Source organism: Psittacula echo (genome assembly GCF_963264785.1).
Source record: "Psittacula echo genome assembly, chromosome: 7".
Taxonomy (NCBI): domain Eukaryota; kingdom Metazoa; phylum Chordata; class Aves; order Psittaciformes; family Psittacidae; genus Psittacula; species Psittacula echo.
The window spans coordinates 59,738,495-59,763,926 of NC_137740.1; the positions used below are offsets into that span (position 1 = coordinate 59,738,495).

The 25,432-nt window shown below is 45.9% G+C and overlaps 1 protein-coding gene across 1 annotated transcript; it reads left to right on the forward strand.

The window, feature by feature from the left end:
- The first annotated feature begins 1,844 nt into the window (after positions 1 to 1,844).
- On the forward strand, positions 1,845 to 25,244 carry KLHL6 (kelch like family member 6). The gene is made up of 7 exons (XM_080623720.1): positions 1,845 to 2,132; positions 7,366 to 7,531; positions 12,107 to 12,556; positions 14,879 to 15,116; positions 18,481 to 18,683; positions 19,581 to 19,794; positions 21,894 to 25,244. The coding sequence occupies exons 1-7, from the start codon at positions 1,873 to 1,875 to the stop codon at positions 22,190 to 22,192; spliced, it is 1,830 nt and encodes a 609-aa protein (XP_080479846.1). The 5' UTR covers positions 1,845 to 1,872; the 3' UTR covers positions 22,193 to 25,244.
- The last annotated feature ends 188 nt before the right edge of the window (positions 25,245 to 25,432 follow it).

Below are 25,432 nucleotides of genomic sequence, written 5' to 3' on the forward strand. Positions count from 1 at the left end.
ACAGAAGGAGACAGACTGCAGATAGTGATCACTGCTACTACCAGTCAACACTTGCTTGAGCTACTGAGGTCCTTTCTACAGTGCAGTTAATGGGTAGCAGGCTGACAATACCACAGCTACCAACCGACCTAGTTACTGCAGGGCTTCTGTTCCCAGCACTCACAGCCAGTATAATCTTACTTCAGCTTTTGCAGCTATTAATGCTTTGTTTAAAGCTGCAGTAACTGGAATCAAGTGATGGCTGCTGAATCTCAGCTTTCACTTAAACAGACAAAGCAAATATGAAGCTTCTCACCATAAGAGAAAAGCCTGATAAGATGAATTCCCCAAGGTCAAAAGTCATAACAATACAAACAAAGAGAACCTGACCCAAGATAATGTTAAAATATTGTGATTTTAAAAGCACACCTGATATTTTTGAGGGGGTTCCTTCATCTTCTGATGGCATTCCTGGAGGAGCACTTGGTGGAAAGGTGGGACTGGCTTTCAAAAAGGAAGCATTCATTAGCAAAAGTGAGCACGAAAGGCAGCAGGAACACGTTCACATCAGCTGGGAAAGGAAGAAGCCAAAGCGCTGAACAGACTACACAAATTGAGGAAAAACCCATTACAAGGAGGTGGCAGAAAGCGGGAGGAGGAATTTTTGCTTTCCTTCCCCTTGATCATCCTATCCTATACAAAACCCCTCTAAATCTGGCTCTCTCTGAATGCTGCTTTCACCTCCCTCCTCTAAGGCAAGTTTCCCATAACACTGTGAGTTCAGCTATGCAAGCTGGAGACAAAAGCAAACCAAACACACAATAAACCTGTGAGGACTGGCCAAATGAGGATTCCAAGAAGTAACACAAAGGCAAGGTTGGTTAGCACTCAAGCTACCCAGGTTAGAGGTTAGCCCTGCGTTCCTCTCAAGGGGAGAGAGGGAGTGTGCTTCTCTAACTCCACAGCATGAGAGTTTCCTAAGCAAGCCAGGGGATCTACTCTGTTACTTTCGATAGGCTGTGTGGGTTATTATCTCAGTCAGCTTGGGTCAGCTTCTCATCTAGATGAGGTCCAAGTAGGTCCTTGGTTCAGTTCCAGGTGACAGCAAAGCCTTCGGCCCTGTGCTCTGTGTGCTCCTGTCCTGCTGGAGGGTCCACCCCTGCATCATCCCCACCGTTCCCTAAGCTCTCTCCTTTAGCTTCCACTATTAGCCAGAGTTGATGGCATGGATCCATGCAGGACATCACTGTACCTAGCAGCGTGGCCTGAAGACCATCAGCTGCAAGAACTTTGATGCCGCTCCATGGCCTTCAGAGTGTTATACCAATGTTGCCTTAAAGAAAAGCCATCCAGTGTTTGTCAGCTAGCATGTTACGAGGGACAGAAACAGCCACTTGGAGGGCTTTCTGAATATGTGAGCATAGTGTTAAAACCCAAACCCAAACCCCGAACCAGCTCAATGATGAATCATCACATACCTGGAAAAAGACATTTAAATTAATATCCCCTTTTCCCTAGCAGCCCAGTCTGCCTCCATAGCCGTATGGTGCACCCATCACTACAACCAGCAGATCCGGATAACAGCCAGGGAACTGGCTTGACGGAGGGAAGCAGGCCTTCCCTGTCACTTGTAATCATCTCACATCCAGAGGCATCTTAAGTCCTTTCTAAACACATTGATACTGCCTGAAATTCACTGAAAAAACCCAGCCTTTGTTTGTGTTAACAGGATGAGAAAGTGCAAGGCTTCCTGTTATGTGTGTGTGACAGCTATAGATAAGCAGAGACCTCTGGACAGGAAATCCGCCCAACTTCTGCAGTGTGACTCGTCTGAAGCTTAGGAGCTCTTTATAGATTGAAGCACCAACAGAATGAGACAGTGCTGGCCAGAGAATGGGGGACACGCTGGAGAAGAGCTCTGAGGAGCCCGAGATCTCTTTGGACAATGAGTGTTCGACGAAAATGGGGGCCCTGGTGGAAGTCTCGAGTGGTGAAAAGGTCAAGTTTGACGACACGGGTCTCTCGCTGGTGCTCCAGAATGGCCTGGAGAACCTTCGGCTTGAAAATTCCCTTACCGATGTCATCCTGTGCGTGGACAGCAGGGAATTCTCCTGTCACCGAGTGGTCCTGGCGGCAGCAAGCAATTATTTCAGGTAAGGCATGTAAGAAATAAACCCAACAACCTGATCAGGGGTTTACTTTACTTCTGAGGCTGGAACTGTAGATCTCCAAGGAGCGCAAACTGGGTGCTAAACTCTACAAACCTGGAATTCCTGACACCTTTCAGCTCTTTAAAAGTTGGAGGCTTAAATAAGGCAGGTGCCAAGTTGTGGATTTGCCAGAGTTCTGATACCAGCACTCAGCACGTCCGCTGGAGGCATGCAAAGAAACAGAGAATGGCTGGCAGACAAGTGGGTGAGAAAATAGTCTTGTAACCAGGTATCTGCAGCCCCTGGTATTGTCCATTTGGGGTTCAGGCAAAGAGATTCATTCAGATCACACAATGTTTTAATTGAGATAGGAGCAGGTTTGTGAAACCTGATAAACCCATTGCCATTCTGTGGTAAAAATATGGATTGCATAAGATTGTTGAGGAGGAAAGAGAAGGAATTTTCCATCTTTCCTAGCGTTACCAAAAAGCAATTGCAATGGGAAATACCTCCTTGAAGGCAGTTTTACCATTTAACTCTCTCCGTCTCGTCTTCTTATGTTTTTAATTCAGTATTATTAGATCCGTCTGAGAGCACTGGCCAGCAAGAACAAATTTGAGACAGGCAGAGGAACTCGGTATCATTTTCAGCACAGATCTTCCATTATCATTTAGGCAATTCCATTTGCATGGCTGTGATGTTTTCTAACTGCTAAAGTGGTCAGATGACTGAAGAGCTACAGAGGAAACACGAGAAAAAAGAACCTGTGACCACCTGTGACATGAACAGAAAGCTGATTTCAATGGAGTCTAGTAAGCTTTGCTGGTAGTGCCTGCAAGAAAAGCTCTGCTTTTATCATCTCATAATAATCTCTGTGAACATACAGAGATAGGTATTACTTCTAAAGCTAGACTAGATATACTACACATGTGAGAATGTGCATCTAAAAGCAGAGATGCCCAAATACTTCTCATCAGCATTGTTGTGCAGGAAGGAGAGCAGATGCAAATTACGATCAGAATTGCCATAATGATACTTTGACAAAAGAAAGAAACAAATTCCTTTTCTGCTGAGGTGCTGCGGTCAGAAGGGACTTCAGCAGTTTAAGACAGGCAGGACAGCTTTCTGATAACTGCTATTGGCCATTTTTTCACTGAGCCCTGAGCTACATCCTTTAAAGGGAGGGGGATACCTGGGTGGAGGGAATCTCATCCCAAGGCAGTTGCACATGTACTAGGGTCTGCCTACCTGTTCTGTGCGTTGAGATTTATTATATCGCGCTGTCTGCCTGCCTGTTAGTGCCTCTTGTCACGACTCTTTGGGTTAGTTTCCATCACGTTTGGCAGAGGGTGAAAATCCCAAACTCTTCAAAATCAAATCTTCAAACCTTTAAAAGCTCGATGGAAATCTGCAGCGAAGCAGAGGAGAGATGCTAAGACTGAGTCCCTGTGGTGCTCAGATGGGTAAGGAGCACCATGTCCTGGGCAGCCAACACATACACATGCAGCGCCCAGAACCAGCCAAAGCAGAGCTCAGTGTCCTGAGAGGGACAGCAAAATGTGTGTGAAAGGAATAACGAGAGAGAATGGAGGGCTCAGGAAGGGGAAGCTGAGGTTACTGTGAAGAGGGAAAGAAGGACACAAGTCTGCAGGGAACTGAGCTGCTCTAGTTCTGCTACTCACAAAGTGGCTTGTTTCATCTCGCTGTAATTCACTAGAAGCTGCATGGGCCCAAAGAAAGAAGAAATTCTTAAATCACACTGTTCCTGTGAGTACTTCCCATGTCGTTACAGGGCTTCCAACACCCATACACTGGAGCAATGCAGAGGAACCCTGTGAGTCATGGGCTTCATTGCTCTGCAACAGCATGTTACACAACCCCCTTCCTGGGTGCTGGATGCCATAATGCAAGCAGCTGATTTAAACACAGTTAAACAAAGTTACCACCTTCTAGTGATAGATATCACAGACTGGTTTAGGTTGGAAGGGACCTTAAAGCTCATCCAGTTCCAACCCCTGCCATGGGCAGGGACACCTTCCACTAGAGCAGGCTGCTCCAAGCCTTGCCCAACCTGGCCTTTGAGCACTGCCAGGGATGGGGCAGCCACAGCTTCTCTGGGCACCCTGTGCCAGTGCCTCACCCCTCTCACAGTAAGAACTTCTTCCTTATATCCAATCTAAACTTCCCCTGTTTAAGTTTGAACCCATCACCCCTTGTCCTATCACTACAGTCCCTGATGAAGAGTCCCTCTCCAGCACCCTTGTAGGTCCCCTTCAGATACTGGAAGCTGCTCTGAGGTCTCCACACACCCAGCTTTCTCAGCCTGTCTTCATACAGGAGGTGCTCCAGCCCTCTTATCATCCTCATGGCCTGGACTTGCTCCAACAGTTCCATGTCCTTCCTTCAGCACTGCTTGAGAGTAGATAGACGAGTACTTCTGACACACCCTTCATCTCCAGACATAAAAGCAGTTACCTGGATGAAGGTAACAACGCAGACAGATACAAGCTGATCAAGGTGAAGTTCTTTACTCCCACACTGCCAGTGGGAGAATGGGGCTGGGAGAGGTTGAAGCCGTATTTCCCAGAGCATCCTCAAACTACATGGTTGGTTGAAGTCAGGTTCATAATTCCAAGCACAGGAACTCCAGTGTGGCTGAGTGCTCAAAAAGTGCTTTACAAACTGCAACCCCTCACTTATTTTACTGAGATTTCTCTCTGTTTTTTCTAAACTTATTCACTTTCAGGTATCTAAATTTGGCCCTAGTCCTTCACTTCAGATCTGCATCTCTTAAGAGTAAATGTTGGTTCAAAGGTTTAGTTTAGAATTACACAGGGACAGGAAGCAGGGAAACAGACAACAGAATTAGTAGCCCCATCTGACGGATTTTGAGTCCCAGAGAAAATAATCACACACCTCTCTGCGTAACTCCAGAAATGGTGAGAAGCAGCATTTTAATCCCTAGGAGAGAAGTTCAGCCTGATCAGTCCTGAGTGATGTCAGGGTGTTCCCCGCCATCGGCACACAGGGTAGGAATAAGGTGCGCTCCATCTGAGCAGAAGGAAGGCCACTATAGGAGTCAGCTCTCCTGGACAGGACTGGCCCTACTCAGCCCTGCCACCTTGTAGAGAGGAGTGCTGCTGGGAGAGCACAGTGCTTTAGATGTGTGATTTCTGCAGGTTGCAGCCCTGTCACAGAAATCCAGATCCTGTGAGATGAGGAGTGGATGGCAGCTCTAACACAGGTTCACAGATTAGGAAAGAGATAAGTGAAAGCACTTTGACAAGACCCCTGTGCAAAGCCTCCACCAGAACCCCAAGGCTGGTTTTTGAGCAGCCTTGCGATGGTGAAACACTGGATATCTCTAACTGATCTCCACCAAACTGATCTCTCACCAAAAAAGTGGTATCTCTGGCTTGGTGGGTCGGAAGGGAGAGCTCTCACCTCCCCGACAGGGGTGGTTAAATACATGACTGGGGTCACCAGTTCAAGAGATAAAAGGAACAAGAGCAGACAACACCTGCATCCTACAACAGCCTATTCCTCATTCAGATGAAGCATTTGGCACCTATCAATCCTATGCAATTGAAAGGGCCTTTCTGTACAAACCTTCCTCTCTGTGGGTTGAAACCCCATTCCCAATGGGAAGTGAAACAAAAACCTTCCATCGGCTGAGATGTGTGAAGGGAAAATAAGAATTCCAGCTGAACATCTTTTCTGGCAAGGAACTTCTCTGCCCAAGTTTCCTGCTCAAAAGTTATGTCTCTGTATCCAACAGATATACAGATATGTATATCAGTTCTCTACACTGAGATAACTAATACTGCCTCTCTCTTGCTGTGAAGTCTCTGCTGAGGCAAGGAAGAGGTAGCTCTCAGAGCAATGAGCAGCTGGTATCTTCCATCCATTTGCCATTCACCATGCCTAACTGCTTAGCAATCAAAACTGTTTACAGCTCGGTTCCAGGAAGATGTGTCAATCAGACAGCTTCATTCTGGCACCGCTTTTACAAGAAACGCATGGCCTAAGACTTTGGACCTCCAGCCACTTCCCAGGTTGCACTGTCCTGTCAACATTGTACATGACTAATAAAGAAGGGTTTGGTATGCAGGATAAAGAGCGCTTCTAATTACACTTTAGATCTGCACGTGTTTTCCACCAATGCAGTTACAAGTGGACTCAACGTGATCCTAATCTGTTAGGCCAGATTCCAAATGATGTGAAATCTCACTCTCTGCAGTGAACAAGATGGGAGCAATCAAATTCCTAAATAAGAACAAAAGCATTAAAAGAAATACTTAAAGCCATGCACTGGAAATGCAGATGAAGATGTGTGTGTTCACCTCGCAGCTATCACAATGTAAAGTGCATTTAAATGGCTTTTAGAAACATTTCTGATTTCTATCCCACACGAAATATCTGGCTACTGCCAAACTGGCAACTGCCTTGCAAATACAATATTACCCACCAAAGAAGAGGTGGTATAAACATTTATGAAATCACTGCATTCTGGCTAACAGTGGTTCCAGTTAATGACTGTTCAAGTACTTTTCTAGCCAAGAGGTACCAACTCTACAAGCCGAGCAGACGCTCCCAAACTTCAGCAGAGGAAAAGTCAAACTCTAAATTAGAGGAAAATCCATAAGCCATTCTCTCCTGGCCCATCCCTGGTATTAATGGGGTCAAAGATACGCTGGGATGCTTAGGGGTGAGGCTATCACGCATGTGGATCTGGTTCAGCCCTCAGGGTCAGCCTAAGCAGCGTTCTGCAGCTTAGAAACACAGGGGGATTGACCTTGCTAAGGGTTATGAAGTACATGTGCTAAAGTGTTAAGGTATGGAGAATGCCAGCAGCTTGAAGGTTTGGGGTTAATGAGCTAGGCCTAGAAACAGAAAGAGTAAGAGTGTAAGAGGCCAGCAGGTTAGACAGCACAACTGCTCTGCAATACAGAGCACCACTCAGGAATGATTCCAGTTGCCTGTTGCTGCCATGGAGCTCCAGGTCTACTGTAGGGCTCAGCTCTGGGGTATCCATCATGTGTGTGTGTCTTATCAAACTCGTGAGTAAAGAGGTACAACAGCAACAAAAGGATTTGCTTTGTTACTTTGCTACAGGACTAATTGCATAAAATATGAAGCAATCAGAGTATTCTGTGTTGAAATCTATATAACCAAATGTTTTCAGAATGCCTCATCCTGGCTGGGATATGTAAAAAATAAACGTTTTTATTTCCAGAGCCATGTTCTGCAATGATTTAAGAGAGAAATATGAAGAAAAGATCATACTTAAAGGAGTTGATGCAGAAACCATGAATATACTCTTGGACTACACCTACACCAGCAAGATGCTCATCACAAAGCAAAATGTACAGAAAGTCCTGGAAGCTGCCAGCCTCTTTCAGGTACAGATAACTCAAATGCATGGATTCAGTCTTGTTGCTCTGGCAACACCATGTCTTACCTTGGCTCACACACTGCAAACTGCTCTGATTTCATGGGTTCTGCAAGCATTTTGCCTCATACTTACTTACATTGTGGTACTAAGGGTTGTGATGCTGGGACAGTGCTCCATAAGGTTCAGATCAGCCTGCAAAGGCTGGTCACCCTCCAGGCCAAAAGAGTTAGTGCACTGTGGCTGGCATGGCTGGCCAGAGCAGGAAGATGATTTGGTCTCTCCCTCTATCACCTTGAGATGGAGGCTCACCAGCCAAAGTTAGCATCCTCCTTTGTAGGGCTTTTGATGTAAAGAGTTTTAGACATGACCTGGGACTTTGTAGGAAGTCAGACTTAAGCAGTGTTACTCAGCCTTTGGTCCACGAGGTATTCACGTGCCCTGTAAATCACCTGTGAGGTCTACCAAATTACAGCCCCTGGTACCAAGCTGCAAATTGCTAACAGACTGCAACCAGCACAACCTGCCAGGTGTCAATGTATGTATGTGTGTCCAGTCTTTTCATTACAGAGGGCAAGAAACACCTCACTCCATAATCATCGCGGTTTAATGAGAACTTCAGATTCTTGAACCTCACACACGAGGCTTTGCTCTGAAATGAACCTGTGGCTTTTGGGGTAATGGGAGCTGGTACTTGCTGTGGGGAGAGAAGGGAAAGTTATCACAAAGTGCTCCCCAAGGTAACTCAGAAAAGGTGGTGTTGCTTTCATGTCGCCTGGGGCCAGTGTGCAGTAGCTGACTGACATCTTCAAGTAGAACAATAACTGTTAGCACTCAAAGGTTACTTCTGATTCATTTTCAGGACATTTTTGTTTTCTTCTGAACCTTTTTTCCTTAGGATCATTCCTCATGGTTTGGTTTTGTTTTCTGAAGCCATCAAAGTATAAACTTACATTTTGTCATTCATCTTCCCGATTTTCCATTGAAATTAAGATTAAATTTGATTCCCAAGGCTGGTGCTTAAAGAAAACTATCAAACACTGTTACAGTAATGATAAATTTATAAGGGTGCCATGAGCAAGAAGAGTAAGCTACAAAAACCCAGGAATCCAGGAATGTTCAACTAAAAGCAGCCATCCCAAGTCTTACAGCAACCGTCTTGGATACTATCGAGATTTATAAGGCCTTAAAGCCTCACATTATACACGGGTGAGATATTTGGCTGAAAACGTGTTTTGTGTAAAAGAAGACTTAGTACCTTCTAGTGTTTTGCCAGCTTGTCTCTACCATTTATGCTGAAGAACGAACAGAAACAGCTGAAAGTGTCAAATGTTTCATTTCAATGTATCAACAGCTGGAAAGATTAATTCTGCAATTTACTGTAACTTTTTCTGTTCGGGAAATTTGTTCCTTTACAATTAATGACATGGGAGAAAACCACATTCCAAATAGAACTGTTCTATCTGACTAGCAGCAATTTTTGGCAGTGCCTCTTTTCAGTCTCTCAGGCTTGACAAAGTGCCACAAAAGAAGTAACTTGCCCAGTTCTAGATATTCCAATATAGATACTCCACTTTAGGAACTGTTTTTGAAAAGGTTTTATATAATTATGCCTTTTCTTAGCCCCTTGCAATGAGTTTTGACCAAATGCACCCAAAACTGACAGTAGGCAGAAGTAGAAGGCTATTGAGAGAGAGCAGAAGTCCCTGGCACCGTGTGCTTCGTGCACAGAGGTCGTCGTCTCCTGAGGAGGCAGGTTTGGAACAGGGAGCTGCTGAACAGCTAAGCCTCACCCTGAAGTGACCCAGACACATACTTTTCCACCTAGAGCACTGTTGCAACATGAGTTCAAGTCACCTCCTCTGTCTGGGCTGGCGGCTGCTCAGCCACCACGCTCGCAAGGCTGGTGCCCACCTCGGATCCAGCCCCTCTGCCACCTCCCAGGTGCTTCCCATCAGTGTGTTTTCCTGAACCAGGCACTATAAGGAAAATACCTTGCCAGTTACCTGAAAACCATCCTATAGCCACTCAGCAGAAGACGGCCAGAGTGGCTGTAGCAGGACAGTGCTTAGTTCCATTGCAGCCATGAGCAGTGCCAGCCATGCCAGCCAAGAAGACGTGATTTGCTCATGAAGGGCTTCTGGGCAGCTCCAGGTCAGGGATGGGTTCAGAGGCTTAGAAAGCTGTCAGCTCCTAAAAAGGCACCCTGCAAGAGCTGCTGTGCCCCTTTGCCCAGCTGTCTGTCTGCTGTGGGGTGCCCTTGGAATGCACCGTTCCCTTCCCTTTCTTATAGGGCTATAGCTGGAGGCAGGGTTGTTGGCACTGCTTACACTGGACAGTTGAATCAACACTGGACAAGCAAAGACTTAAACTGGTTTGGTTGATGGGTCTTAAAGGTCTTTCCCAACCTAGTTGATTGTATGATTCTATGAATAAATCTTATAATTCAGCGACATGGCTAAGCAGAGGCCAAGTAAGCACAGGGGATGTCTCTAGCAAGTGTGAATCTGGGTTCAAATAGGTGCTAGGAGAAGGACCCAGTTAATAGAGAAACTGTTCCCAGGGAACACGGCTTTTAAAATGCCTGAAATGGCCCTGGGACGCGCACTTGCAGAAGGGAAGGAACAAAATGTAGAGCTCTGCAAGGAATAATCAGAGCAGATGACGCAGAGGCTCAGGGGTATCAGGGTGCTCTCCTGAGTCACCTGCTCTCATGGGACCGACTGAAACATGCCCAGCAAGGCTGGGGGAGTTTTGGGGGGAGTTTTGTCTCTAAATGAAGGGAGCGCTGGGGTGACAGCACAGCACGGGGATGGGGAGCAGCAGCCGGGGAAAGTCCTGCTTTGACACGCTCCCGGGTGGTCCAACCTCTCTGGTTAGGCCCTCGGTGGGGATCGCTTCTCACACCCACACCTCGCAGTTCCGCATTCATCTGGCCACAAACACAGCTCCGCAGCGTGGTCAGTGGGGCCTGCCTGGCCGTTAGGTCGGTGTGCACTGCATGGGAGAAACCCTCTGCTCTCACCTCGTGAGTATCGCTCTTAGCAAGCCATGTGTAAATAACGAGAGCACTCTGCAGTGCCGGTGTCGTAGGAGGGGGAGCACGTTGGTTTGGGGTCTATTCCTGGACCTGTGGATGACTCGAGTGACCTGGGCAAATCCCCGATTTGCATCTCGTTACTGCCAACTTTTAAAGGGCTCTGAGGGCTACCCTGTATTGGAAGAGTGCTTCCAGATCCTTGGGAAACAAGCTGTTAGGTTCAAAGTGTTAGCCTTGTGCTAGCTCAGAGGACAGCCACTGTGAATGGGGCAGGCACTGAGCTCTGCTGCGGTGCCGCAGCGTGCCACTGACTTATTTATATCACAACAGCAGCAACATGTTGTGACACCTTCTCATACCCTTGATCACCAGGCAGTTGCATTTCTCTAAACCCTTGACCACATCTAAATGTAAAACAGGAACCAGGTAGTCTGTGTGCAGAGTCTGCGATCACTGAGCTCTGGTAAACAGTCTGAATGTGTCAACGTGACACTGACCGGTCTGGAAAGTTCTACCCTAATTACTGAAACAAATCTATGTAGGATAGCATTCAAAATTGTTTCGCTTCCTCCTTGCCCCTAAATCAATGTTGTGCAACTTTCCCCAGTGGGGCAGAATGAGTTAAAATGGTTTGTTTGCTGACGCTGGATGGAAAAAAGGACTCAAATAAACATGGACGGAAAGGCACAGGTTCAGTTCTGACCCATCTGTCTCTGTGTTGCTGTTTGCACTGCTCAGTGGCAAAATGAACATGAAATACTTACACACACACAGGGGACAGAAAACCAAGGATGAAGCACTTGTATTTTATCAGTTCTACCCCAAACTGGTTCCCAGTTCCTGAATAATCACCAGCAACCCAGCTCACATCGTAGTTCATGGCAAATGCCCCCAGACATCTGTGGTCCAGGATCTGCACAGTTGGGATCCTCAGGTGCAGCTATTCTGCCAAGGAAATTAATGAGAGTGGTTGCAATGACCTGTTGAACACTGCAAACATGGGAAGTTCTTTGATTAAGCAGACTCTATGTGTAAAATGCACATCTGTGTTTGTTTCAACCAATGGTGATGACAAGGAACACAAAGGTCACTAAAACCTTCAAAGGCCTACCCCCAACAAACACTTGCTGGACAACTGCAAAACCAGATACCCTGATACAAGCTGACATGCCAGATGAAGCAGGGAAAGCACATCTTACGTCTGGAGACCTTATCTGTGCTTTGTAACTCCATGGTTGTTAGTGCTTTGAGATCTCATGGAGGGAAGTGGAATAGCAGAAAACCCTTTACTTCTGTGAAATAAAGTAAAATTCATGAATGTCACAGGTCATCTGTCCTGCAAGAGACAGGAAAATGAATACGGGTGCAGAGGGAGAATAAAACACTGGGGAGAAGACATTTTAACTTCAGATTCTGGGTGATACCTGTCCTCATATGACCGATTTCATGTGCTTCAGTGCAGATGGCTGGTTGGGACCCAGCTCTCCTGTGACACGGTCATACCAGTAACCACTCTGTGCTTGTACATGCTTTTTCTGCCCACAGTTCCTTCGCATGGTAGATGCTTGTGCCAGTTTTCTCACGGAAGCCCTCCAGCCAGAGAACTGTGTAGGCATCCTGAGGCTGGCTGATGCGCACTCCCTGCACAGCCTGAAGCAGCAAGTGCAGGGCTACATCATCCAGAACTTCACCCAGGTCCTGAACTACGAGGAGTTCCTGGAGCTGCCAGCAGACATCCTCTGCAGCACACTGAAGAGTGATGACCTCTATGTCACAGAAGAGGCACAAGTGTTTGAAACCGTAATGAACTGGGTTCGCTACAAGGAGTCCGAAAGGTTTCCCCTCCTGCCCTGTGTGCTGGAGAATGTCCGCCTGCCCCTCTTGGACCCCTGGTATTTTGTAGAGACTGTTGAAGCTGATCAACTCATCAGACAGTGTCCAGATGTCTTTCCTTTGCTCCAGGAAGCAAGAATGTACCATCTGTCAGGCAATGAGGTGGGTAAAAAAGGAAGGTAGGTGCTGCTCTTTCTAAATGTCTCATGCTTCTGATCAAAAATCCCATCGGAAGGAGCAGTACCATGAGGCAGAAAGAGGTATTCACTGCTACAGTACAGCTGAAGTTTCACTAAGTGGTGCTACTGAGAAGTCCAGGTGGGCCTCACCAGTTATCTTGCTGGTTTAGAGAGTTTAGAAGCTTTTGGAAGGTTGTTTTAAAGTGTACAGCTTTATGAACATACGAAGTTGAGCTTTCGTATGCACAGTGAAAGATGCCAGGTGACTATCCCAGTAAAAAGACAAACAGCATTACTCCTGACACCTCACCCTCTTAGCTATTATTTCAAGCCTAAGAGAGGAAGAATAAGTTTCCCACTAAACTGTACCACAATCTGTAATGACTCTTTCAATCTGAATATGTAACATCTCCATCTGTTACGCGGGGGGGGAAGAGAGAACCTCTCTTGAAGAAGACAGTCTCTTCCCAGAGGAGAGGTCTGCCTTTCTTCCCCATTTGCAGAGGTCCCTGCACCCAAAGAGAGAGGTTCACCCTGACATCCAGTCAAGTTTTGTCCTGCCTGCTCAAGGAGGGCTGTGGTGGGTCTCCACTTCTTCAAATGCCCATCCTCTTTGGACAGTTGGGTATCAGTGACATATCCTGGCCCAAAATATGGGGTAGAGGGGAGAGCCACCAGTGGTCAGATTTCACAACAGGAGCAAAGGTATGTGAGCATGTGAGGAAACCTACGTGCCTCCTCAGTCAGAGAGCCAGAGGAAGGCAGGAGGTCTCAGGAGCATGGGGTGCATCCGTCACTAACACTGGATGTGTCACTGGCAGGGGGCAGAGACGGAGGGCTCTTTGTGCCAGTGACTGCATAAGACAGTACATGATGTACTGACCTGGCCCAGTCTGGTGGGAACTTCTTGAGGAAGCCTTGCCCCACTCAGCAGCACCATCAGGTCCACGTGGGGTAGATAAAGGGAGTGTTGCTCAGGGCTGAACACTCATGACACTCACCTTCAAAGGGGCTGACGCCTTGCAATGGTGACAGATGGGTTAAAAACAGAACTCTGAAACCTGGCAACTTCCGGGACAAAGGTTTTGGGTTTTTTATTGCCTAAGAATTTGCTAAACACAGGGAAAATGCAAGATTAATGTCTGTGTACATAATATTTGTTAATACAGATATATTATGCCCATTTATAGAAACATGTTAAAAGTAGAAAGAGGAGTAAAACTCTAAGCAAGCTGCTACTGTTGCAGCGTTTAACCTGCGGGTCCACAGACTGCTTCTCTGGGGCAAGCCAAAGGCAACTGCAATTTCTGCAGAGAAGCGCAAACCTCTCCCACTAGACTTTGGCGGTCTGAAAATAGGCAATTCTCAGTGGTACAGCATAAGCAGAGGAACAACTTGATGTGCTCCCCATGCCTTTTACATCGCATTTCTTCCAGTATGGGGTGTGGGGGAAGATAAAGAAGGTCATTCCTTCTGTCCTTCAGCATAGAGCCAGCATACCTTGGGACACTAATGCACTCATTTCTACTTGCTTGCAAGTATTTCCTCTAAGCAGAACACAAGTTTCCAAGCACCCCCTGCATTCTTTGCTCCTGGTGCACGTCTACCCAGGAACTGACTTATTCCTGTGTCCCTGAAACAAAGACCTGATAAATAAACTAAGCCAACAGGCAGTAAGTTAGACCATGTTTCAGAGCCTAGCTCTTAGCAAATCTTCTAATTTGGGCTTAAAAATAAGGTTTATAAGCAAAGAAACAAATAAAAAAACCCCAAACCACAGCTGAGAACTGTCACTGCTTTGACACTTTAACATATCCCTGCAGGACAAATAATGAGAGGGCTTATTTTCTGCTAGTGCTCACTGCAGTCTTGCCCTCTCCAAACCTGTCAGGCCATACACAAATCTTGGGGCCCTCCTACCTTGCCCTTACTCTGTCAGCCCAAATAAACCCTGTCCTTTTCACCTGCCTTACATGCACACAGCCTTGTCACTACTGCTCACCTTCATAGCTATGGTGCCACCCTGGGAACTCCCAAGAGGATCTGAAAGGGTCCTAGTGGGTAGGAACAGGCAACCGAGTCCAGTGTTGGAGAAATCCTGCTGAAAGAAGGATACAGCAACCTCTACTGAATGCTGCTAGGATGCTTTCCAGGCTTTGAACTTAGAACACATTTGATAATTGGCTGAGGTGATGTAAGCCAGTCGTGATTCGCAAAGGAGGTAATCAGAAGAAAGATCACCAGACCTTTCCGTAATTACAGGTGTAAGTGCTCTGTGTACTCACCCTGTCTCACTTGCATTTAGATTATTACAGAAAGAACCAAGCCCAGGATGCACGAGTTCCAGTCTGAGGTGTTCATGATCATAGGGGGCTGTACGAAAGATGAGAAGTTTGTAGCAGAAGTGACTTGCCTGGATCCTTTGAGGCGAAGCCGCCTGGAAGTAGCAAAATTACCAACCACAGAGCAGGAGACGGAGAATGAGACTAAGAAATGGGTGGAGTTTGCATGCATTACGCTAAAAAATGAAGTCTACATTTCGGGTAAGGAACAAGGCCTTGGGAATGGAAAAGGGGAGCAAAGGGTTCTCACAATTGCTTCCAGCTTTTATTGAGATCATGCTCAAAGCAGCTTTAGGAGAAGTAAGCACTAGAGGTGTTCCCAATGCTTTGGCTTTGAACAGGCTCCAGAGAAGCACTGGATGTGCCTGAACACTGCCTAACCTTGGTCTCAGCACAGGATTCCTTTTCAAAACATATTAATCTATATGCATGGCTACCTGTGTGCGACACCCTAAAGCACTCAGTGACCCTGAGCTTACCAAACATAAAATGAAGAATAATTGCTCCAGCATCTTCATGTAACAAGTCCATTCGCAGCTCCACATGGATAAGCAAAAGACTGCCAGAATCTGACTCATTCTTTAAGAATCAGTCGAGAACCTGCAGGGAACTGTCACTGCTGTTTGGCTGCTACCTAAAAACTGCACTTTAAGGAGCACTTCAAAAGCCATCAGGCAGGACTCTGGAAGTGCCCACTTGTTAATGGCAATATCAGCTGTCAAAGCCGGATGAAACCCAACCCAATGGTCCAGACACACAGCATGGGTCTCAACATCCTGTTTGCGGGATTTCCCACAGAACTGCAGTTGAGTTCTATGTAGGGGTTTGGTCCTGCAGCTACAGTTTTTACTTTGACAATCAAAAAGGTTAAATTCAAGATTGACAGTCGGTTTGACAGCTGGTTTTGATGGCCTATCAAAAGCAAGTTTGATGAGCTCCTTCCAGAGGAGAAGTGACAACAAGCTTTCAATCCCTGTCACATCGCAGACAGTGATAGAGAGCAGTGCCTCCTTGGGCAGGATACTTTCCCCGCAAAATCATCCACCAGATTCTGTGCTGACTTAAAACAAGACAGTAGAAAGGAGGAAGGAGGGCCAAGCGTGAATACTCTGCTAAAGTATGAATAGTGGTCCATTGCCTTTATTCATATATCTTCTGTTGCATTCTTTCTTTTGGGAATCCAAATATTTTTATTACCTCATTCCAATCTAAAGTTTATTAAATCTTTACCCTGGGATAAGAATTAGATTATTCCTTCCTTAGTTACAAATAAAAGAGGTTTTTCCTTTCAGCCCACCACAGGGAGTTTCCTTTTACTCTGGCAGCAGACCCTCTATTAAAAGTTAGCTGTAGAGGGGAATTTAAGTCAAACATCCCAAGTAGGGATCATCCCTCACACATTCACACCCTTGAGTTGAGAGGTCTCTTTTCCATTTGCCTTTAATCTCTTACCCATTCCTCCTTTTCAAAGTCACAGGCTTTTTGCTGGAGTTGAGATGTCTCTTTTCCATTTGCCTTTAATCTCTTACCCCTTCCTCCTTTTCAGGGTCACAGGCTTTTTGCTTCATTTACTTTCTGACATCTTTTCCAGTGTCTCTTCTCTGCTTTTCTTTTATGGTCTATCCAGGCTGCCTTCGGGCCAGGCTAACACCTTCCCTTCTATGGTGAGTCTAAGCTCTTGCCCAGCTCCTCTTCCTTCTCTGCTTAATTTCGTATCTTTGATTCCATCTCCCCATTCCCTCTTAGCCTTTCTCCTAATGTCCTTTTCACTCTTCCCACCTAAATAAAAGTCTGAGGGGACTGAAGTCATTAGTAGTTTCTTTCCAGACAAACCAATTAGTGGCTCAATCCCCATTAAACATCTGCCTCCTTCTGCATGTCCATCTACTCGTTTTCTTTCTTGTGGCAACTGTGACCTGCTTCTTTCCTAACTGACTTGTATCTTTCCTGCATTGATCTCCCCTCCCATGTGCTCACTCCCTCAGTGTCTTGGTAGAGTTTGGCATCTTCCCTGCTCTTTTTAGCATCTGAGAAATAGGAAAATCCTTTGCACAAGATTATGACTACTTTTAGATCACGATTTCCCCCACCAGTTTAAATGCTTTGAAAAGCTGTGTTTGCAGTGTAACTGAAAATGACATGAATCATCACTCACCGTTCTGTTATTTTTCCTAATTTCATTGCATTTCTCCCTCAAATTAGAAAGAACTGTGGCCTAGGGATGTAACAGAAACAATACAAGCCTCCAGTTCTCACAAAAATCTCTCCCTGCCGCCTGATGTGCCTGGTCCAGCTCAGGCTCCTACCAGGGTTTCAGCCTGCGCAGGAAAGAACAAGCTCATGTGAAAGAGAAATTTCAAGGGAGAGTAAGGGGAACACCTGCAGCCTCTCAGCCCCATTGTAACCATGAATGCTGCATTCAGGCCCCTCAGCCACTTCAGCTATTTGAGTGCAAATAAAAAGCAATACATACATGTGAAAAATACCGAGACAAAAGCATTAGAAACTACTCTTTCTAGCATGCTAATTCTCTCCTATTCAATCTGCTGTTTGGCCCAGAGATGAGCTCCATCAGTTCGCAGTGATCTGGCTGCAGTACAGAATACAAATGAAGGCAGACACTTCCTCAATGGAATATGAATTCTCTTTTCAGTATATTCACCAGTGAAGCAAATGTTTAATCGCGTTGCAGATGATGGAATAAACTACTCAGTCTGTAAATGTGGTTTCAGGCTTAAGTAGATCCATTCATATTGCATTTACACCAAAAATGATATGCAAACCAAAGTCTTGTTTAAAACACTGCTCTCTGCATCAGTAAAGATTCACTTGCAAGTCAGCTCTAGAGTAAGTCTGCAGGGTCCACTTCTGATCTTCAGTCTATAAATATGAATCACATCGAAGTCAGTAGAGAAAAGAGAACAGCAGGAAAGATACAAGATTTAGAGCCCAGCCATACGGTCCCAAGGTTGAATAGTAAAACTAACATGATGTGCAGGACTACTGTTGATCGGAGTTCAGAGTCAAGTCTTTTGTTTTACCATGTAAACCACTAGCTGCTAGATCCAGCTGACTGGATCTACCCTGCGCAAACTGGCACTTCCCAAGTGCAGGCCTGTCCTCATGGGATTTGGCACAATCACCTGCAGTATCCTCCACTATCTTGTTTAAATCATGTTTATTTGTCACTTGGCAGCATTCTGCAAAGCCCTGTTGGTGCACCAAAATCACCTGCAGATGCCTGTGCTGTGTGTGGTTGGTCATTCACTTGGTATTAAAATGAAAGTGGTTGTGGTCTGGTAAAGTGAGGCACAGTGATTTATCTTTACTGAATATTTGGTTGTATAAATTGGTCAGTTTCCTTCACTATTCAATAAACTAAACACAGAATTTATCTTCTGGGCAGGCCCAGAAGGGGCCATTTGTGTAGGGAATGAAGAAGCTAACAATAACTACCAATGATGTATTTTCTATTGTGAGAGACCATTTTAGCATGTAAACATATGGGGACTTCGAGTGGATACAAGCTATGCTATCATATTTACATGTGTTATGTACACTGTAGGTGGCAAAGAAACAAAACACGATGTCTGGAAATACAACGCCTCCATCAACAAGTGGATACAAATTGAGTATCTCAATATTGGGCGATGGAGGCATAAAATGGCTGTGTTGGGTGGCAAGGTCTACGTCATTGGCGGGTTCGATGGCATGCAGAGAATCAACAGCATGGAAGCATATGATCCCTTTCATAACTGCTGGTCAGAGGTAAGGTGCTGCATCACATAACATTGCACTCATCTGGAACATTTTAATCAGAAAATGTCAGGGCTCTGAACCATACAAATGAACAAGACAGAATCAAGTACAACTCTTCTATGTGTTTCTGGTCTGTAAAACCACTTTTTACACACCACAAAACATTGCCTGGGAGACATCTAATGCCAAATTTTCCTTTTCTTAGTTGGCTTTTAAAGTTAGCAGTCCATAAATCAGTAAGTAAGAATATAGTATATATATGAACCAGAGCACAGGCTGAAAACTACTGCTCTGATACCATATCTATATACCTATATATCTATATAATGTATATATCAACCTGTGCATTATATACAGGTATAGGTTATACATTTGAATTGAAAGTACAGGTTTCAGGGTAAACAGGGTGGCAGAAGAAACATTTCCACTTCAGGCAATGAGAAGAGGGTATTAGGCAGCCAATAATCCATGAAAGTAATGAGATTAGGCATCATAATGGGAGATACAAGCCCTACTTTTTAGGGGATGCAAAGCAACGCAGAGGAATCTAACAATAACCAGATTGTTAATAATAAGATCAGAACCAGTAAGTTTCTTATGTTCTTTTTTTCAATGTTCATAAGTACATAAAAGAGATTTGGGGTGTTTCTGACATTTCCTAGCTTTTGAATTGTTGATAATGTAATTTTAGTAACAGCATTTGAACAGATCATATTTTTATTAAGGGTTTTACAGTCTTAAGAAAAAGCTAAAACATACTTATCCCTTATCCCTAGAAATGTCATCTTCTGAACCCTGCTGACCGCCTTAAAGGGATGGCTCACTTTAAATTCAGCAGGCTCCCCTCATGTAGGGGTCAGTCTGACTACTTCAGAAGGTTACTAACGATTTTTTATGGTGACACAGGCCGCTCCCCTCATGGTCAATGTAAGCTCCTTTGCAGCAGCGAGCTACAAGAAGAAACTCTATGTGATTGGGGGAGGACCCAATGGGAAGCTGGCGACGGACAAGACTCAGTGCTACGACCCTGTGACCAACACATGGAGCCTGAAAGCTGCCATGCCAGTAGAAGCCAAATGCATCAATGCCGCAAGTTTCCGGGACCACATTTATGTTGTGGGTAAGTGAAGCATTAACGGCCCTTCCCTCCAGACACAGGGGGGCTTGTTTCTGTGTGTTCGTTTTACCCAGACTCTATGAATCAAATGGTCATCTGGTTCTTCCCATTGAGCTTAGTGGGGGAAGGAAATCCTGCACATTCACAAACAGTAGTGAAGAGTCACCAAGTCAAACTCCCTGTTAGCGTGGTAGGTGTCTTGGGAAGCTGGAGCAAGCTCAGAGACAGCTTAAAGCCATCCAAAGGTGGGTTTGTAGTAGCAAGAGTATGACCTCATGGCTACATCATGTCATGTAAGGGGCATTACACAGCCCACTGCATGCAGGATTTATATAGGCATGTGAGTAGTAGGAGTAGGGCATGGGAGCAGAGCGAGTGAGTGACTGATACCCTGTCCTCTTCACTAGATCACACTTGGGGTTAGTTCAGTCATTTGCCAGAGTTGGAAGCAAAGATCAAGCAAGAACAAGAGTTTAATGGTGGTGATCTGAACTGCAGAGGGAGGATGAAGCCTGCACACATCTTCAGGTGGCACTGGAAGAACCGAAAGAAGGAAAGGGGAACATTTGTTTCCAAACATGAGCTCTGAAAAGTTTCCCCTCCCTCTCTCAGCCTTTGTGCAGGAGATTTATCACTTGCAGTATAATCAATCTTGTGCTGAGGGAGGGTTGGCATAAAGCCAAAGTATCATCAAATAATAAATGGTGTTCTGACAGGAGATTTACAACCTGCATGTGTGTGCATATATATATAGATGCATGCACCTTCTATGTGTGTAAATATCTTGTGCTTCTCCTCAGCACAGGCTTGACCTCACCCTTTGTGTACAGGATGACAGACAGAAAAAGAAGGCATGACTTATGGTCTAGCTGATACAACTCCTGATAAAAATTGACACAATACTCACGTTACATTCATTCAGCAGCTCTCAGACAGGAACATCCACCAGTAAACCTATTGTTTACCTATCTGAGGGACAAATCTAGTTCAATTGCATAGAAATCAGCCCCACCTGAAGTTTGAAAGATAAAAGAACATTTGGTTACTGCATCCAAAGCAATCATTTACCCAGACCGATGAATTACCAACTGCCAGGTGAATCACTGTAACTACCAATGTGTATGTTTTCAGTCTGCTCCAGCTGGGAAATAGAACTTAAGTCACCTTACAATGACTTGATCATCCTTCAAGTACTGGGCTAGTACTGCCAAACCCAGCAGCTTTTACTATAACTAAACAGGTAAATGCTTCCTTTGCTGGGAGGCAGGATCACAGGCATTGCCACATCTCATCATCAGGACCATGGCTTCAAGGTTTTCCCTACCCTATTCTATAGAGCTGCTATAGAAGACACATCGGTCCCTGCAAATCTCAGAATAAGAACCATTTGGCTGTTGGCACTCTTAGGAGGGAATGTATTTCCAACAGCCTTTCTTGAGTATTGAGGTATTGGCCATTTTTCAAGATAAAAAGACCCGGCAAAATGGGAAAAGGTGCACAAAAGGTTTCAAGAGTGACTGCAGATTTGGGAAACATGGAGATACTGAAGGTCATTCTCTGTTTTGCATACCCATAAGAAGAGTATTGCTTCAGCCTGACAAACTCCTAAATGAGGAAGGGGTATGAAAAGAGCCAGCCCAAGGACACTGGAGTTAGGGGAGTCAGTGTAAAAATCATGTACCCATTTCTACAGCTTATCACATCGAGGCCTTCATGGTCTAAGCTCTTTTAAACAAGGCTGTATTTTTCTAAAGCAGCAGGTATGAGAAAGGTCTGTGGCTGGGTGCACTGTGGTTCACGCTGCATGATCACAGCAGTTTTGTTTTGGCCTTAAATTCCACAGCCTTATGAACAATAAGTGGCCTTCTGAGGATCTGGCTTTCAAAAGAATACAGTATCCTGTGACCTTGGGTTTTTTTAGCTTTGGGGCATAAATAATTCTTACACATGTCAGGAATGGAGCCTTGCTGAAGTGGGTGCTTTAATTAAAACCTCTTACAGGAATGATATCCATATGAAGCATTTCCATATGAACCATTTCCATGTGAACCATCCATATCCACATGAACCATCCGTATCCGTATGATCCATTTCCTCCCCAGGTGGGGCAATGAAAGCGCTCTACTCCTACAGCCCCCAGGAGGACACATGGTGCCTGGTGACCCAGTTCACCCACGAGAGAGCCAGCTGTGGGATTTCTCCTTGCAACAACAAGCTGTTTATCACTGGCGGACGAGACGAAAAGAACGAAGTCATTGCGACAGTGCTGTGCTGGGACCCTGAAACTCAGAAGCTGACTGAAGAGTGTGTCCTGCCTCGGGGGGTGTCTCATCACGGAAGTGTTACCCTTAGGAAGTCTTACACCCACCGTAGGATTGTGCCCGGGGCAGTTTCTGTCTGACCGCAGGAGAACTGCAAAGGAACTCAATACTTTCATGCCCCTGTGGCACAGACTGCAACGGTGATGGTTTTATAGCTGCAGGTAGCATTGGCTGGAAATAGTGCCACTGCGGTCCTGTGGGGAGTATGTGTATATGTGCTCAGCCCTTGTGTTTCCTCTGTACAGTATATCCTTAAATTATCTCCATTCCTTCCCTCCACAGAAGAACAAAGGGACCAGCTGTAGTTTACTCCTGCCAACACAATACCTCCAATCTGGCAAAGAAATGTGATAAGTAGCTGGGAAATTTACTTCCCAGCTCTGTCCTGAAATGTGTTTGAACTGGCTCAGCCTGGTCCTGAAATTTGTTCAACTATTTATTGTGTTAAGTTGGATTTGCAGCACCTACTAGTGAAAAAGAGAAGATGCTTTTGGAATGGAAGATTTGTAACGTCAATGAAATGCAATGTAGTTTCCTCCAAAGCTGTGCTTTTTCCAGTGGTTGGCATGTTAGATTAAGTTAAAAATGGTTGGTTTGTTTGTTTGTTTGAAGATGCTTTGTTAGTTTTTCAGTTCTGCATGACCAAAACCATCCATCTCAGTTTGCAAACCTTGTTACAAATGAACGCCAATTTGGTTCCACTGAACATTCATTGTAGCTGTTTTCTAATAAAGCAGACCAAAACAGACCTGACAGTCTGGCAGAATTGGGCTGGTTCAGCCTGGAGAAGAGAAGGCTCCAGGGAAACCTTAGAGCAGCTCCCAGTGCCTAAAGGGGCTACAGGAAAGCTGAAGAGGGGCTTTGGATTGGGGCCTGTAGGGAGAGGACAAGGGGGAATGGGTTTAACCTGACAGAGAGGAGAGTTAGATTAAACATTAAGAAGAAGTTCTTCCCTGTGAGGGTGCTGAGGCGCTGGCACAGGGTGCCCAGAGAAGCTGTGGCTGCCCCATCCCTGGCAGTGCTCACGGCCAGGTTGGACGGGGCTTGGAGCACCCTGCTCTAGTGGAAGGTGTCCCTGCCCATGGCAGGGGGTTGGAACTGGATGAGCTTTAAGGTCCCTTCCAACCCAAACCATTCTACGGCTCTAAAACCTAGTTTCCCTCTAATTGTATTCTGGGGTTGTTTACTGTTCTGCCTACAAGGCTTTTTCCTCTCCCCTGTCGCTGAACACAAGTGCAGTCCGGTGTCCCTGGCTGCTCGCATCCGTGCCTCCATCCCCACTGGGTGGCAGTGCTCTCCCAGGATGTTTCTCACGGGGTTGGATTTCCTGGAATGCAAACGGACAGAACAGTGCTGGAGAGAAAAACAGTTCCAGGTACTGTTCCCAGCCTGATTCCTGGGACCATCACATGCTGTACCAGAAGGGGCAAATGTTCAACAGGCCAGGAGGGCACGAATCTTGAGTCCCAGCATGTGGGTCAGTTGTAGAGAAAGGAAAATAAACACTGAAGAGGTCACGCCCGGGACGCTCTGGGACACTCTTGGCTGAAGGTTGGGAACACATTCCCGCCCCTCCTCCCCTCCCCAGTTGCTGGAAAGAGCCAACTCACCATGAAATGAAGACAGAAAACACTGTGCAAAACAGATCTGTCCAAGCAGACAGCAGTGACTCCTTCCAGCCTCTCCCCCTCTCTGAAATGTCTCCTTCTGCCTTATACAGTATTAGAAATCATATTTCTCTCATGCTGGGCTGAGAAAACAACGTGGGCTCCTGAATTTCAGCACATTAATGCCAGAGGGCTCTGAGGCATGGCAGAGTCTGTCTGCTGCCATGCCACACGAGCAGGGCAGATGCAGCCCAGGGGTGGGTACATGCCCCCCAGCAGGTCCCCACCGTGTCCTTCCATCAGGAAGACTGCAAGAAATCCTCTGTTCTGCAATTTGCTCCACCCTTTGAAACTCACTTCTGTAATTCCAGCCAAGCCCACATTTTCTTACTGGAGTTTTCCCACAGTCCTTCCTTCTCAACTGTTTGTAAAGGGCCCCCTTCCTTCTTCATGTTCCCACTGTTCTGCAGGGTGCAGCACTCCTCCTGCTTCCATGCCACCCCACTGAACATGAAGAGGACATGAAGAGATGCCCTCTAACAGGAATATTCTATTTCAAAAGGTTTCTGTGAAGAACAGCACCTTTGAGCTGGGCAGCAGCACTCAGTTGGGACAGAAGGTGGATTTGAGGAGTTGCATTCGAGGAGCTGCATTTCTGTATCTTCACCACTAATAGTGGCTGCTGAAGCTAACCAGTTCCTCCTACTGGGCATCATCCTAAAAACCAGTAGCCCTCAGGAGTTGGTTGCTGATTCTCTCCCCATGATGTCAGCCACAAAACTTGTACTTTTTCTCTGCAGAAAAACAAGCCACTGAGTTGGACAAAACGCTGTCTAAACAAACGTCCAAATACAAATCCTTAACTCTATCCTTGTCTCTCCTGTGATGCTTCCCTAGCCACACCTGCAGACCCTGGGCAAGCACATGCCAGACCATCCCTCACTGAAAAACATGAGACAGCAGAACCAGAGCTTGGCTCTTTTTCCTCTCCTAAAACATGAGTCTCAAAAGTTCTGATGTTTTAATAGCAGCTGCTGAAAGAGTTGGTTTTGTTCCCCTCCCTGCTCTCTGTACCTTTCAGATTCATGTTGTGATCTGAAGGGCTAGAAGCACATTGAAAACCAAAAACATTCCGTGTCAGCGGTTTTACGAAGACACCAAAAATCATGATGCTTTGTGAAAAAATGGCAGGAATGAGGGCCCTGCTGTGCCCTCAGTTAACAGCAGTGAGGTGAGGTAGGGGTGGAGATAGAAATCAAGGTTCAAGGAAACTTGCAGTTTCCTTTTCCTGTCAGGGGCTCTCTCATCTGTCATTCATACCCACCTCCCACAGGGAATGGCCACAATCACAGCGTCTGTCCAAAGGACGGACGGCATCTTGGTGTACAAAACCAGCGACTAGCGAAACAAAGAGCAGAGAACTCCCTGTGGGAGCTGCATGACCCGTCCCAGGGGCAGGTGGTGCTGCTTCTCAGTGCTGGGACATAGCCCCAGGGTTCACAGGATCAGAATCACAGACCAGCTTGGGCTGGAAGGGACCTTAAAGCCCATCCAGTTCCAACCCCTGCCACAGGCAGGGACACCTTCCACTAGAGCAGGTTGCTCCAAGCCCCTGTGTCCAACCTGCCCTTGAACACTGCCAGGGATGGGGCAGCCACAGCTTCTCTGGGCACCCTGGGCCAGCGCCTCAGCACCCTCACAGGGAAGAATTTC

What these genes read in the sequence shown, in the direction of transcription:
- KLHL6 (XM_080623720.1), top strand. Translation starts at nt 1,873, where the DNA reads ATGGGGGACACGCTGGAGAAGAGCTCTGAGGAGCCCGAGATCTCTTTG. An exon ending in ACCATCTGTCAGGCAATGAG is followed by an intron (nt 12,557 to 14,878) that starts GTGGGTAAAAAA and finishes ACTTGCATTTAG; the next exon opens with ATTATTACAGAAAGAACCAA. An exon ending in TTCATAACTGCTGGTCAGAG is followed by an intron (nt 18,684 to 19,580) that starts GTAAGGTGCTGC and finishes ATGGTGACACAG; the next exon opens with GCCGCTCCCCTCATGGTCAA.